The 16524-nt window shown below is 44.5% G+C and overlaps 1 protein-coding gene and 1 pseudogene across 16 annotated transcripts in view; both read left to right on the top strand.

Moving 5' to 3' along the window:
• LOC130367541 (uncharacterized) overlaps positions 1–16524 on the top strand; it is a 459996-nt gene that overhangs the window by 269507 nt on the left and 173965 nt on the right. For 15 of the 16 annotated variants that reach the window (XM_056569992.1, XM_056569980.1, XM_056569981.1 and 12 more), the window contains one exon: positions 812–1096. The exons of the other annotated variant lie outside the window; for it this stretch is intronic. In XM_056569992.1, the coding sequence (XP_056425967.1) occupies positions 812–1096 (285 nt within the window). The remainder of the gene's footprint in view (positions 1–811; positions 1097–16524) is intronic. 16 annotated transcript variants of the gene reach the window in all.
• LOC130367787 (leukotriene A-4 hydrolase-like) lies at positions 14119–15030 on the top strand (annotated as a pseudogene).

The raw sequence follows: 16524 nt of genomic DNA, 5'->3' as shown, positions 1-16524 counted from the left end.
CAAGAGTTTTTGAGCTATGTATTGCCTCTGAAACGTTGCAGACGTTCCTACCTGACCAGCAGTGAACGGTGACGGCAGAAAAAGAATGGTGGTGCAGTTGCACATTGAAGCTTGAGAAGCCGGCTATATCTCCTGGTAACATCTTGCGGACAAGTTTTTTATACACTTTGGGTGATTTTTTACTGTTGGATTTTTTGTGATATTGAAGAATATACATAAACAAAGAAGATTAATTTCAGTAATACAGTGTGTGTGGTTATTCTTTTTATTGCACATATACAATATGTCTACTTTATGTTTACATCATAAAATTGACATGTTTTTACTTTTTGAAGACAATAGAGGCCTTCAAAGTTTAGCACCAATTTTTCACAAAAATTTTGACATCTGAATTTTTCAAGGACCAGTTCAATTTGAAGTGGATTTGAGAGGCCTTTCTGTAAGAAAGTCCCTATAAATGACTCCATCATAAAAACTGCACCCCTCAAAGTGTTCAAAATGACATTCAAAGTTTGTTAACCCTTTAAGTATAGCAGGAATAGCAGCTAAATGGAGGAGTAAACTCAAAATCTCATATATAGACTGATGGACAATCCTGGTTGAACAGAGACTATATTATCCCCTCCTCATATATAGACTGATGGACAATCCCGGTGTGAACAGGGACTATATTATCCCCTCCTCATATATAGACTGATGGTCCTTCTCCTCTGACATCACTTACATTATATACAATAAATGACATAAGGTAAAACATTAGATTGTTCATTCTCATCCCTCTGTGTGATTCTTGTATTTCTTGTCTCTACAGCTGGAGATCACTTTATAGACCGACACAAACAGGATCTGATTGATGTAATAAAAAATTTAGATCCAGTTATATCTGATCTGTACGGGAATGATCTGCTGACAGAAGAAGAGCGGGATTATATAATGAGAATATCAGGACCTGAGGACAGGATGAGACGTCTGTATGATATTATCAGATACTGTGATGACTCTGACAAAGAGAAGATTTATGACACTTTGTATAAGTACAATCCCAGGGTCCTTGAACATATGAAAAAGCCGAAGGATCCATCAAAATTAGTAAAAAGTAAGTGTTACTGTTTTCTGTATCTTTTTTTTTTTTTTTTAAGTATTTATAATATTTTGTAATAAACCAATAAGGAAATACAAGAACAACTGCCGAGTGCCTGGCCTCCAAGCCTATCAACACTGTACAAAAAAGGAGTAACAGAGCAATACTAGCTAGGGAGAGCATACCCGGATAACCACAAACAGACGCTGAGACAGACAACATATACTCAAACACAAACACACTCCCGGAGATCTCCCCTTCACCAACGCGCAGTTAACGACAACCACTCTATCCTGGGGAACTGACCCTCTCTGAGAGGACCACCGATTCACCCAATAGTAGCCAGGGCATCCAGACCCTATCACATTTCTTGGGGTATTTACAACTAATATACAGTGTCCTATACAACGGAACATATTTATTAACCAGATTAAACCACCTTGTTATAGGGGGAGGGGATGTATCTTTCCAGGTCATTATCAAAACCTCGAGCATAAAACAATAAGAACCTAATAAGAAGGCGGCTATGGGAGCCTTTGACCAAATCCCTAAGAACACCGAATAGACACAGGGGAGAACACATAAGGAAAGTAAGTGATCTGCCATGAACTGTACCACCTCTCTCCAAAAGGGTTCCACACAAGGACAACTCCACATTGAGTGCAGAAGAGAGCCCACATCCATACTGCATCGGAAACATGAATCCGAAGAGGATACCCCAATACGAAAATACTTAACCGGAGTTTAGTATAAACAGATGAGGAGTCTTACCTGAATGAGTAAATCCCTCGCACTAACCACTGTAGAATAATAAGTCTTAGTAACTTCCCGCCATTGATCTTCCGTCAATTCTGGGACATCAACCACTCACTTCACAAAAGCTAACTCAAACCGATCAGGCCCCACCGATTGTAGCAAAGCATATGCAGTCAGTGGCTTAGTGAGGTGGCTTAGTGAGGTTGGTGGTACCCAGATGCAGCTCCACATCAGAAAAGCCGGGGTTACATCAAGAGAGCCAAATTGTGCCATTACCGCATGTCTCAACTGGAAGTACCGAAACTAGGCACTCTGAGGGAGAATAAAGCGGTCACACAGCTCTTTGAATGAGGGGGAGGAGGTAAACTCCCCAAACAAATACATGGCGAACCTGACTCCATGATCGCTCCAGAAAACGGCAGCCTCCAACCACTGTAGGTGCTCAAAATGAGGATTCCCCCACAGAGGTGCCCTTGGGGACATTGCTGGCTGCGGCAAGTGCCTGGAAACCACCGACCACACCTCAGCCGCTGTTCTAATAGGAATAAACAATTTGGAGAAGGCATGTATCTATAGAGGACATTAGTCAACGTTTCATATGAACCCATGAGAGCTCCCGCTAAAGCAGTAGAAACATTCGCCAGGTCCACCAGGCAACATCTACCAATTGAGATGCTAGGAAGTAATTGTGCATATTAGGGGCAGCCAGACCTCCCCACTGTTTGGACGCCTGGAACAGCGCATGACCCAAGCACGGAGGCTTGTCTTGCCAATAGAAGGACCTCAGAACTCCACTCAGCTTCTTAATTTTTTTTTTAGGGGGGGCGTGGCCTGCATGGCGAGCTGAGCAGTCGCACTTTCCTGTGCTCCCGCCGACCCAGCTCTTCTCATCCTGATTAACCCTGATCCGGTCCCGACTCACCTGGGCGCCCTGGTGCTATAGAGGAGTCCCTGCTTAGCCTTCCGGTGCTGTGTGCAAATGCCGGAGGCATCCTGGACAGAAGTTCTCTGCCGGGACAGCGCAGCAGGTGGACTGGGCCGGCTGGATCGGAGGGCCGGAGATGAAGGGGAGACGCTGTCGGGCTGTGGATTCTGGAGGTGAAGGTGTGGAGGACTGGAAGCTGCATCGGGGGTGCCCGTGGAAGCTGCTGCAGGTCCTCCCTGGGGGTCAAAGAGGCTGAGGAGAGGCCACCATTGCTGGGACGTTCGTGGGTGGGGCCTCTGGTTGCCTGGGGGACTCCCGCACCAGGGATGTCATGTGGCGTCTGCAGAGACTGGGGATAGAGCTACTGGTGCCTGACATAAACCCTGGGCTCTCTGGGGCTCCGAAGGTGGGACTGGAGCTGGCTGAAAGGGGACTGAAGCATACACTACTGTAATACCCTGCCTGGCTGATGTGAAACTGGTTCCCCTGTTTTTCTGACTTACTCTGAGAGACTCTGCTTCAACCCCACCCACACCCCCCCTGCTCCTCAAACAGTCCTGAGGTGCTGTGGCTGTTAACACTGGGAGAATCGGCTGTGATATCCTTGACCTGCAGCTACAAATGATCCTCCTCCTCCTCCCCCTGGAAGCCACCTAGGTCTGCTCCCTGCTGGTGGTGCTGCGTGGTTGGCTTGGTTGGCTTGCTGGATTTTGTGGTGCTTACGGTGTGACAGACCATGGGGGTCCAAAAGGACGTAACAAGAAGATTAAGCCTGCGGCTAAAGCTGTGAGACAGTCCACTGAGGATGAAGCCTCCTCTGACGAAGGCCCTCCGCCTGATCCGGTATGCTCTGGCCGTGAAAATGGAGCTCCTACCCTGATGGCCGCTAAGGTCTCTGCTCGGGCCCTCAGCCAGTTTGCCCCCTCTGCGCAGGCAGAGCTTGGAATGTCTCCTGTTCCTTCCCCACCTATGTTCTCTGGCTCTCCTGGCTCTGCGGGTTGTGATTCTCCTCATTATTCCCCCTGCCCCGTGGACTCTGTGGACCAGAAGTTTACACAATTGCTGGCAGCGTTCACCTCTTGCCAAACCTGGGCAGCGTAAGGGGTAGGTAGAGCGCCGGGTCTCCACTCTGGAAGATACTTTGCAACCGATTCCTGCGCAGCTGTCCTCCATGCAGAGGCAAATTAAAACGTAGTGGACAGAGCTGATGATCTTGAATTTAGGCTCAGGCGCAATAATGTCCACCTGGTGGGCTTCCCTGAAAAAGTGGAAGGGGCAGATAGTGTACCCTTCCTCGAGAAATGGCTGAAAGAAGTACTTCCATCGGATACCTTCTCACTTTATTTTACAGTGGAGAGGGTGCATCGGGTTCTTGCTCGGCCGCCCCGCGCCCCCCCCCCCCCCCAGGGGCTCCTTCTAGAGCATTCCTGGCCAAACTTCTTCACTATAGAGATAGACGCTATCCTTTTGAGCTGGCCGTCTTTAGGGGGAAGTTCGCGTTAATGACAGCCAGGTTGCCTCCTATCCGGACTTCTCTGTGGAGCTGCGCAAACAGAGGACCAAGTTTACCGAAGTTAGTCTTCGCCTACGTACCAAAGGCTACCGCTACACTATGCTGTTTTTAGCTCGCCTTTGGTTAGTGGATGGGACTACGGCCAGATTCTTCACCTCTCCATCTGAAGCTCTGCAGTGGGTGGATCCGGCTCCTGTGGCTCCGGATGCGTCTCCTCCTGATTGAGTTCCTGATTGTCTGCTGTTGCTGGACTTCTCTTACAGTAATGTTTAGTTAGTGAGTGGTAGGGGTTTGGGCTAGGAATAGTTCTTCCCTAGGTCCTGCCACTGGGTTTCTAATATGGACTTTTGATCTGGACTTCCAATATTTACCCTCTACTGGGATTCCCAGGGGTGGGTCCGGTCCATTAGTTGGGGTTGGGTGGGGGGAGGGATTGGATCGCTAGTACTTGCTCCCTCTGTGAGTTTAGTGTTATAGGGTATAGGTCTACACCAGTATAGTGTTAGACAGGGTTTAGTTGGGATGCATTTGTTCTGCACTGCAGTTTTTTGTTTTGTTTTTGTGTTTGTCTCCATGCTTACCTGTTTGTCTGGTCCTGTGTGTTGTTTGTGGTGTACTCGTCTTTTTGTTGTGTGTGTGGCTGTGTGTGGTCCCAGGTTGGTTTCCCCGGCTCTTCTGCGCTATAACTTATTAGGATGGGGACGTTGAAGGTGGTTAGTTGGAACATTAGGGGCTCAATTCTAAGTTTAAGTGGGCCATATGTCTGGACTTAGCGTCAGTCTCCCCATATTATCTGTCTCCAGGAGACTCATGTTACAGGTCAGAAAGTACTTGCCCATAAAAGGGCTTGGATAGCGAGAGGTTACCATGCTTCATATTCCACACAGGACCAGGGGGTTTCTGTGTTAATTACCAAAACTCTGCCTTTAGCTGTCTCTTAGGCTGCATGCGACCATTTTGGGAGGTTTGTTATTTTGCATTGTTCTCTGGGGTCCTTTTCTTTTGTTCTTGGTTCTGTGTATGTACCCCCCCCCCTTTCTGGTAGAGTTTCTAGAACTTATTACTACTAAACTGCTCTCTTTTTTCCCTCTGGCAGGCAGGATTAATATTTTTAAAATTATTTACCTTCCCAAATTTCTGTACCTTTTTCTCCTGTCCCCGGTCATTCCCCCCCAAGAAATATTTTGGTGTGCGTTGTGGTGCTCTCGGATCCTTCTATTGGATGGGGAAGCCTCCCAGGCTCTGTCGAGCCCTTCTTCAGGCTCCTAAGCAGCATGGCGGCTTGCTTGCCCCTGATGTCTATAACTATTTTCTTGCCTCTCAGCTGGTCTATGCAGCGTGGTGGATCGAACTGGATCTCTCAAACTCGGCAACTGCCCTGGCTGGAGCGATTATGGGGTCTTATGAGGCTCTGACGAATACACTTTACAGGTATCACTCTGGTTCTACCTTCCCTATCCCTCTGTTGACTATCGCTAATGTTTGGTCTGTGGTGTCGAGTATGGTTCCACAGCCCTTGGTATCTCCTAGGGCACCCTTGTGGGGGAACGTACATCTACCTCACCTGCATGGGTTACAGGAGGCCAGTTTTTGAGGATCCCATGGAGTCAAATTTGTGTTCCACTTATTCCGGGAGGATCAGGCTTTCCTATCATTTTTGGACATTAAAGAATGTTATGACATCACTGGAAGTGCCCTATTCAGGTATTTTCAGCTCCGACATGCGGTTCGGGTGCAGTTTGGCTCCCTGACATTTACCACAGTGTTCTCGGAGGTGGAGCTTCTCCTGGGCACCACGGATCTCTCCAAACCTCTTACTCAATCCTATGCCCTTCTCCAGTCATTGGGGCTTAGCCCTTTCTCACTGGCCTTTGCTAAATGGGTAGCGGATATTCCAGGTCTCTCTGAGGTTCAATGGAAGGAAGTTGAGGGCTCTTATTATGCCACTGTGGTTAGTAGTAGGGATATGCTGATCCAATCTAGATATGTTTTACGGTTGTATTATACCTCCTCTAGGCTCAAGCGTATTGGAGTTTCCCTCTCGGATTTCTGCTTTAGATGTTCCTCGGAGGTTGGTACTTTCTTGCATGCAGTGTGGGAGTGTCCTGTCATTGCTGTCTTTTGGAGAGAGGTCATGGGGTTTTTGGCTGAGCATTTGGAATTTCCTTTTATACTTGACCCAGTGGTGTGTCTGTTGGGGGTTCTTAATGACCTGATCTCTGGTACACATGGACATTTGCTGATATGTTTTCTCCTGTTCTGTGCCCGTAAAGTGGTGGTCATGGCATGGAAGAATACCGTCACTCCCCCGTTGTCTAGGAGGTGGATAGCTCTGGTGAATAAATATGTTCCGTTGTATCAGGCCTTATATCTTAGTTGTAAGTACCCTAGGAAATTTGACAGGGTATGGACTCCTTGGTTGCTGTTGTAAGTACGGCTGACCCACTGGATAGGGGCTTGGGGGGGGGGGGGGGGTTAAGAGGTGCCGGGAAGTATGTCTGGTTGTATGTTTGGTTGTCTGTCTGTGCTAAGCCTCCCTTAGTGGGGTCTCAGTGTTGCCCTTTTGTTACTTGGGTGCTTCATTTGCTGTAATCTCCCTCCTTACTATTGTTATAGTGCTGGTCCCTGGACCTCGCAGGGGTGCTACTCTCTGTATTGTTTCTATTACGCCATGTTGGCAATGTTTGTTATTGAAAATTGCAAAACCTAAATAAATACTTAAAGCAAAAATAAAAAATTTTCAAGGGAAATCACCGTAGAAAGATGAAAGAGATACAGGAACTTAGATAAATAAATAATTTTAAAAATATTACTCCTGCCAGCTAGAGAAAGGGGTAAGGAAGACCAGGTCTGCAATTTATCAGTCACAGATAGTAGTACCGGTGCCAAAATTCAAACGCACCTACTCCTTCACACAAGGAGAAACCTCCACTCCCAAGTATCTGAATTGAGTAACAGGTCGCAGCCCGTGGGGAAGAGACGGTACAGGGTCCATCGTCATAGATAGAGCCATCAAGGAATATTTTCCCCAATTAACCCTGAGGCCAGAAAAGGAACTAAACTCAGCTAAGAGGGAGAACAAAGCCCCTAGGGAGCCCCGAACATCCGCCAAATAGACCAGTGTGTCATCCGCATACATGGACACCTTTTCCTCAAGGGACCCCTACGGACCCCATGAATACTAGTAGATGCTCGGATGGCCGCAGCTAGGGTCTCCACTGCCAGAGCAAATAAAAAGAGAGACAGAGGACAGCTCTGCCTTGGTTCCCTACCCAACCAAAAGGACTCAGAGACATCTAAATTAGCTTACACCCGGGCCCTAGGGCTGTCATACAACAACCGCACCCATGCCCGGTATCGAGGGCCAAACCCAAGGACTCCCAACCCCTCAAATACAGCCATTCCATGGAATCAAAGGCCTTAGATGTCTAAACTAACCACATACCCCCCAGAAGCCTCCCCGTCCGCTGCAGCTATGTTAAAGGGGTACTCCGGTGAACAACTTTTTTTATTTTTATATATTTTTTTTATTTTTTTTTAAAATCAACTGGTGCCAGAAAGTTAAACAAATTTGTAAATTACTTCTATTAAAAAATCTTAATCCTTCCTGTACTTATTAGCTGCTGAATACAACAGTGGAAATTCTTTTCCCTTTGAAACGCAGAGCTCTCTGCTGACATCATGAGCACAGTGCTCAATGCTGACATCTCTGTCCATTTTAGAAACTGTCCAGGATAAATGGAAATCCACATAGCAAACATATGCTGTTCTGGACAGTTCATAAAATGGACAGAGATGTCAGCAGAGAGCACTGTGCTCGTGATGTCAGCAGACAGTTCTGTGTTTCAAAAAGAAAAGAATTTCCACTGTAGTATTCAGCAGCTAATAAGTACAGGAAGGATTAAGATTTTTTAATAGAAGTAATTTACAAATCTGTTTAACTTTCTGGCACCAGTTGATTAAAAAAAAAAAGTTTTTCACCGGAGTACCCCTTTAAGGTGTAATCGTTGGACATTAATGTCAGTAGCCCTCCCCGGCATTAAAGCCCATCTGGTCAGGATGGATGACAGCGGCTATAACTTTGAGTAACCGATTAGCCAACACTTTCGCCAGCAGTTTGATATCTACATTAACCCCTTAAGGACCTTAAGGACAATTTTATTTTTATGTTTTCATTTTTTCCTCCTCACCTTCAATAAATCATAACTCTTTTATATTTTCATCCACAGACTAGTATGAGGGCTTGTTTTTTGCTTGACCAGTTGTAATGCCATCACTCACTTTATCATAAAATGTATGGCGCACCCAAAAAATTACTATTTGTGTGGGGAAATTAAAAAGAAAACCTCAATTTTGCAAATTTTTGAAGGTTTCGTTTTCACGCCGTACAATTTACGGTAAAAATTACATGTGTTCTTTATTCTTTGTGTCAATACGATTAAAATGATACCCATGATAACGTACTTTTCTATTACTGTTGTGCTTAAAAAAAATCACAAACTTTTTAACCAAATTAGTACGTTTAAAATCCCCCTATTTTGAAGACCTATGACTTTTTAATTTTTCCGTATAAGCGGCGGTATGAGGGCTATTTTTTTGCGCCGTGATCTGTACTTTTTATTAATCCTATATTTGCTTATATAAAACTGTTATTACATTTTTTATAAAAAAATTTTTTTTATAAAATGTCATCTAAAAGCAGCTATTTTGGACTTTTTTTTTTTTTTTTTTTAGGTTCACGCCGTTCACCGTACGGTATCTTTAACATTTTATTTTAATAGTTGGAATATTTACACACACGGCGATACCAAATATGTATATAACATTTTTTTTTTTACACTTTTTGGGGGTGAAATAGGGAAAATGGGACAATTTACGTTTTTATTGGGGGAGGTTTTTTTTCAAATTTTTTTACTATTTTTTTTTAACTTTACATAGGGGACTATTTATAGTAATCATTCGATTGCTAATACTGTTCAATGCTATGTATAGGATATAGCACTGATCAGTATTATCGGTCATCTTCTGCTCTGGTCTATGGGAAGGCAGATCAGAGCAGAAGACATCGGTAAGGCAGCGGAGACGGGTGAGGGGACCTCCGTCTGCCGTGCTGGATGATCGGATCACCACGGCAGCGCTGCGGGCGATCCGATCATCCTGTTTTGTGTCCGAAATGCTGCAGATGCCGTGATCTGTATTGATCACGGCATCTGAGGGGTTAATGGTGGACATCCGCGCGATCGCGGATGTTCGCAATTACCGGCGGGTCCCTGACTGCGATCAGCAGCCGAGACCTGCCGCGCATGATCTGGGCATCGCTCCGATGCCCACGGTTATGTATAGGACATAACTGTACGTCCTAGTGCGTTAAGCACCACCTCACCAGGACGTACATTTACGTCCTGTGTCGTTAAGGGGTTAAGGAGGGAAATAGGCCTAGAAGAATCTGGCAAAGTCGGATCTTTGCCTGGTTTGGGGAGAACCACAGTCAGGGCTTCCCTCATGGAGTCAGGGAGTGTACCAGTTTCCAAAACTACATTAACCCCTTAAGGACCAAGCATTTTTCTGTTTTTGCACTTTAGTTTTTTCATCCTTACCTTTTAAAAATCATAACCCTTGAAATTTTGCACCTAAAAATCCAGATGATGGCTTTTTTGTTGCGCCACAAATTCTACTTTGTAATGACATCAGTCATTTTACCCAAAAATCTACAATGAAAAGGAAAAAAAATATTATTGTACGACAAAATTGAAGAAAAAACTTTTGTAAATTTTGGGGGCTTCCGTTTCTAAGCAGTACATTTTTCGGTAAAAATGACACCTTATCTTTATTCTGTAGGTCCATACGATAAAAATGATACCCTACTTATATAGGTTTGATTTTGTCGTACTTCTGGAAAAAATCATAACTACATGCAGGAAAATGTATACATTTAAAATTGTCCTCTTCTGACCCCTATAACTTTTTAATTTTTTCGCTTACGGGTTATTGGGGCTTTTATCGGTACCATTTTTGTTTTGATCAGACTTTTTGATCGCATTTTATACATTTTTTATGGTATAAAAAGGGACCAAAATACACTATTTTTTAATTTTTAATTTTTTTTGTGCGTACGCCATTGACCGTGCAGTTTAATTAACAATAAATGTTTATAGTTCGGACATTTACACACGTGGCGATACCACATGTTTATTTTTATTATGTTTATATATTTTTTATATGGAATTTGGGAGGTGATTTAAACTTTTAATAAGGAAGGGGTTAATGTGTGTGGGTTTTTAAACTTATTATTATTATTATTATAATTTTTTTACACTTTTTGTCCCCTTAGGGGACTTTTAGGAGGAATCATTTGATTCCTAATACAGAACAATGGGGTTCCATAGAACCCCATTGATCTGTGTGCTCTGCGCTCGATTGATAAAGCCTGCTCCTGCCAGGCTTTATCATTCACAGAGCAGCAGCCGCCGTGGAAGCAGAAGTAAGCCCTCAGGCTACCTCCACAGTGGATCGCCTCCCCATGTTCGTGCTGCGGGGGGGGCGATCCATCCCACTGGACCACCAGGGACGGGATAAAGGCACCTTTAGACGCCGTTGTCAGCTTTGACAGCGGCGATCTAAAGGTTTAATAGCCGGCCGCAGCGATCGCCTCATGTCGGCTATTAACGCCGGCCCCCAGCTACAGGAATCAGCTGGAGGCTTGCCAGTATGACGGGGGCTCGAGTCAGAATCCCGGGTCATACCCGGTTAACGGCACATGGACGTCCATGGTTGTTAACCGGTTAAAAAGAATTTGAAAAATAGGAATCAGCCGCTCCTCATTCATCCTGTACCAGTCCCCAATCATACCATCTAACCCTGGAGTCTTTCCCGGCTTAAAGGAAGCAATAGCTACAGAGACTTCCTCATCTGAAAAGGGGGCATCTAAAGCGGCCGCTTGAGCCGCAGTCAAGGGGGTAAGGGGCAGACTCCTCAAGAAAGGTACCAAGCCGGCAGGAACAGTTGATAAATTAGAGGAATAAAGGTCACTATAGAAATCCCTAAACACATTATTAATAGCTATAGGATCAGTCTCTAGTGCCCCATTGGCCCCTCTAATACAGGGGATGGCGGTCACATGCCTACTCTCTCTAGCCAGATACGCCAGCAACCCATCATTCTTATCCCCAAATTTAAATAATGCTGCCTCTCTATCCACCATTATCTTCTGAACCCTTTCCTTCTGGCAATCAACTTTTACGCTTGACCTCCGGGGTCGGGTCCCTTACCACCTCCGCTTCCAAAGCCCCAATCTCAACCTGCAACGCCCTCTCTCTAGCTGAATAATCCCGCCTATGACCAGCCACCCCTACCCTAAATGCTCCCTGAACATATGCCTTATAAGCATCCCATTGCACCAATTTATCAGGGTGAGACGTATTATGTTCACAGAAACAGTTATGAGCTTCAAGCAGGGAAGCCGTCCCCAAGTCCTCCTGCAGCCAGCCGGGGTGCATCCGCTAAGGAGGAGGGGCGAGGGCCTAGCCCTAGTGAATTTAGGAGTGCTAAGTGGTCAGAGATCCCCCTAGTGGCGTACAAGGCGTCGCTTACCAGAGGGAGCAGATGAGATGAGGCAAATGCCAAATCAATTCTAGAGAAAGATTTGTGTACTGCTGAGTAATAGAACAGTGGATCGGACTGATGCTTCCAGCACCAAACCTCAATAAGAGACAGTGCTGTACTCAAGTTTCTAAGACCAGGAGGGCCAGAATCTGCTGCACCAGTGCGATCAACACTTGGATCCGGGACAGCATTGAAGTCACCTATAAGAAGAACAGGCAAAGAGGGAAACGTTAACAATTTAGACGTAATACATATCAAGATCTCAACATGGAATGGAGGGGGTACATATACAGACACCAATAGTAAACTAAATGCATGCAGGGAGCACTGGATACTCACAAATCTTCCAAAATGATCACAAGCCACTTGGTCAATGACCAAGGGAAGGGATTTAGTTACCAAAATAGAGAAACCCTTCACAGATGAAGAATAAGTGGAATGGTAACCCCTCGCTATTCATGCCCTTTTCAAGGCAAGAATTTTCTGACTGGTTAAATGGGTTTGCTGCAAACAAATCAGGTGAGGGGACTGTTTCTTGACAAAGTCCAGACAGAGCCCTTTTAAATTTAGAATTGAGACCCCTAACGTTCCAATTCAATATTCTACGAGACCCCATTCTTGATATTTGGAAAGACAATCGGCAGAATGTACGGCAAGTCGAAGCGCCCACCCACCGTACTAAAGGAACAGAGTGCATAGACCATCAAACCTAGGCCAAACCACTTCCTGGGAAACTCTGGAATGAACAGCAAGCAGAACAGCAAGCATGCCGCATACAAAGCACAGGACTAGACAAACAGTTAAACAGACACGAACACAGAAACAAATGCAGTACATAACAAATGCATCCCCAACAAACCCTGTCTAACACTATACTTGTGCAGACCTAGACCTGAAACACTAAACTCAAGGCGGTAGCAAGAGCCCTAGTGACCTAAACAATCCCACACCCTCCCCCCCCAACTAACTAACTCGGGCCAACTCCCTGGGAGCCCCTAAAGTGAGCAAGTAGTTAAAGTCCAGAGCAGAGATCTAGAAGGGTTAGTGATGTTGTAATGTGTATAAAAACTTCACTGAGCTGGTGATGAATACGTGTGCATCACCTAGCCGCTTAGCAGTCTGCTGGAATTAGAGCCGGGGTAAGGTATGTGATAATAACAATGTCAAAATATGGGATACAGGAAATGAATAATGAATAAAATAATATACCTTACAGTCTTATACCTTACAAGAAATGTGGAGTGGAGCCGCGTTGTGAAATGTTTCCCGAGGCAGCGATTTGAAATGTGCCCCAAGATCCCCAGAGTCATTGGTGAAGAAATGTGCCCAGAGCGGAGACTAAAATGAAAGCAGCCTGTCAGCAGCGAGCAGCACTGTAAAATGTGGAGCGGAGATTGTTCTGAAAGCAGTGCCCGAGATCCCTTTGCCCAGAGCAGAGATTGTAGTCAAAGCAGCAGGGATCTGTAGCGGTGACCTTGGTACAGATCTCCGCTGAGTAGCTGCCTTCGCTCTGGACATATTTCCTGGACCCCGCGGCCTCCACTTTGGGAACATTTCCTCGCTGAGTAACAGCGATTTATGTCAGTTGTCCCCAGCTGCGCAAAGAAATGTATCACCCCGCAGCGCAATGTATTTCCGCTGAGGATTCATGTCATGTGTCCCCCGCTACGCAGCCAATGCTTCTGTTCCCCGGGAGTGGAGATTGGGGAACAGGAATGAAGAAATGTGCCCCGAGCAGCACACTGTCTGTGAACCTCTCCCCCGCAGCTCTGAATCTGTCAAGCATCCCCCCGCAATCTGTCTGTTCCCCGATCCCGAGAGTGAAGATCAGGGAACAGAAGCGGAGAAATGTGTTCCACAGAAGCGCAAGCCAGCAACTTGTGTGTCCTAGCAAATTGCTCTCACAGCGGGGAGACAGTGTGCTTCCTCCCGCTGTGAGAGCGTACCAAGGTGAAAAAACTGTGTCTCCAACAGAGCCCAGTGGGTTAGTGACACACAGCCAATAACTAAGTCTTAGGTGACTCAGCAGTTTTCCCAGCTGTGTGGTCACATTCGGCTGCAAGACACAGTTTTCTTCACTACAGCGTAATTACTGCTAAGCTATTACAGCAGTCATCCCAGCCCAATCACCATGCAGCTAGCGGCAGTGATCAAAAAAATGTAGGGCATACAGGTACGCCCTGTGTCCTTAACTACCAGAATGCAAGTGTGTACCCATACGCCCTGCATCCTTAATGGGTTAAGCCTGTACAGACTGCAGGAAGGTATCCTCCTTATCTCTTTAGCCAGTGCCAGGCCACACATTGCAGGACTATCATTCCTTGTCAAAATACTCAATCGGTGAAATTTACCTATTACTGTCAAGTGTTCATTTCCAAGGAGTTGGTGAATGCGATTTTATTGACCCACACAACTGCAGTAGAAAGATCTATTGTTTTATGCAAAAGATGCCCATGCCAAGTTATTTAATAGCTCTAGTGGTTAGCACTTTGGAGGGAAGAAGATTGGTCCTAGAACCACATTATGAACTGAGATAGAACTACTGAAAGCTTCCGTCTATGAATTTGCTGAGACAAAAAAAAAAGCTGAAATATGTGGAGTCTCTGGTGAGTCCTTATGTCTGGGAGAAATATGACCTGCTCATTTTACCTCCATCATTCCCATAAGGTGGAATCGAGAACCCTTGTCTTACCTTTGTAAACCCTACTGTGCTGGCTGGTGACCACTCTCTAGTGAGTGTCATTGCACATGAATTTTCACACAGCTGGACAGGAAACTTGGTTACAAACAGAAACTGGGAAAACTTCTGGTTAAACGAAGGTCACACATTATATTTAGTGAGAATTGATAGACTCCTTTATGGAGAGCAGTTCTGAAAATTTTAGGCTTTGGCGGAATGGAAAAAAGTTTAGAATTCAGTTGACATGTTCAATGCCACTAATCTTCTTACAAATCTGGTCCCCAATCTACATGAAGTTGATGTGGATGCAGCATTGTCATCTGTACCATATGAGAAAGGATTCACCTTTTGTTCCACTTGGAGCAGGTTCTTGGAGGGCCAGATGTGTTTTTTAGGTTTTTGAAAACATACATCCAGGTTTTTGCCTATAAAAGAGTGTTATCACCGAGGAGTGGAAAACCTTCAAAAAGTGATCAAAAGTAACTATAAAAAAAATGGTACTAATAAAAACCACAGATCATGGCGCAAATAATGAGCCCTCATACAGCCTTGTATACAGAAAAATAAAAGTTATAGGGGTCAGAAGAAAACAGTTTTAAGGATATTCATTTTCATAAAAATGTTATCATCTTTTAAAAGTATTAAACAAAACCTGTATGAATTGGGTATCATTGTTATCTTATGTAATTACAGAATTGGTATAATGTGTGAATCTTACCGAAAGTGCACTGCGTAGAAACAAACTCCCAAAATTGGCTAAATTGCATTTTTGTATTTTTTATTTTAGATTTTGTCCTGCAAATCAATAATTCTTTGTTTGCTTTCTTTGTAAATTTTGTGTTGAAATAAGTGATGTGATTACAAAGTACAATTGTTTTGGGGAAAAAAAAACAAGCCCTCATATGGGTCTGTAGGGAAAAATTATAATTGTTATGACTATTAGATGGCAAGGAGGGAAAAATGAAAGTGCAAAAATAAAAAATCCCTTAAGGACAGAGCCAATTTTTTTTACCTTTAAAGATGTTATCCAGGAATAAAAAAAACTGTCTCGACTTTGGGTGTGATATTACAACTTGGCTCCATTCACTTCAATGCAACTGAAATGCAGAACCACATCCAAACTGGAGACTAGGAAGGCGCTGACTTTGAAAGAAAAAAGGCCTGTTTTTTTTTTATTCTTGGAATACCCCTTTTAACAACCAGGCTTACTTTTTTATTTTTATTTGACGTGTCTCTTTAACCTGTTGTGGCCCCGCGACATAGTGGATCAAGCCCGGCCGTTGTCCCGTGGCTAATAGCGCGCGGCATTGATCGTGGTGCCACACACTATTAACACTTTAGACGCGGCGTTCAAAGTTGAATGTCCGTGTCTTAAGTGAAAGTAAATTAATGCCGGTTAGCTCAGTGGTGCTGTTCAGCATCCTGAACAGCTGTAGGACTGCAGGAGGGTCCCTACCTTCCTCCTTGTCTGATCGCCGAATGACTGATCAGTGCCTGAGATCCAGGCATGAGCAGTCAAGCGGCAGAATCATTGATCAATGGTTTCCTATGAGAAACCATTGTTCAATGTAAAAGATCAGTGTATGCAGTGTTAAAGCCCCCTATGGAAGCTAAACATTGCAAAAAAAAAGTAAAAAAAAAAAAGTGAATGAAGATCATTTAACCCCTTCCCTAATAAAAGTTTGAATCACCCCCCTTTTCCCATAAAAAAAAAGTGTAAATAAAAATAAACATATGTGGTATCGCCGCATGCGGAAATTTTCCGAATTCTAAAAATATATAGTTAATTAAACCGCACGGTCAATGGCGTACGCGCAAAAAAATTCCAAAGTCCAAAATAGCGTATTTTTGGTCACTTTTTAGATCAAGAAAAAAATGAATAAAAAGCAATCAAAAAGTCCGATCAATACAAAAACGCTACCGCTAAAAACTTCAGATCATGGCGCAAAAAATGAGCCCTCACACCA

This window comes from Hyla sarda, chromosome 4, assembly GCF_029499605.1.
Source record: "Hyla sarda isolate aHylSar1 chromosome 4, aHylSar1.hap1, whole genome shotgun sequence".
Taxonomy (NCBI): domain Eukaryota; kingdom Metazoa; phylum Chordata; class Amphibia; order Anura; family Hylidae; genus Hyla; species Hyla sarda.
The sequence above is the reverse complement of the archived record's forward strand: the minus strand, read 5'-3'. Positions and strand labels throughout refer to the sequence as shown.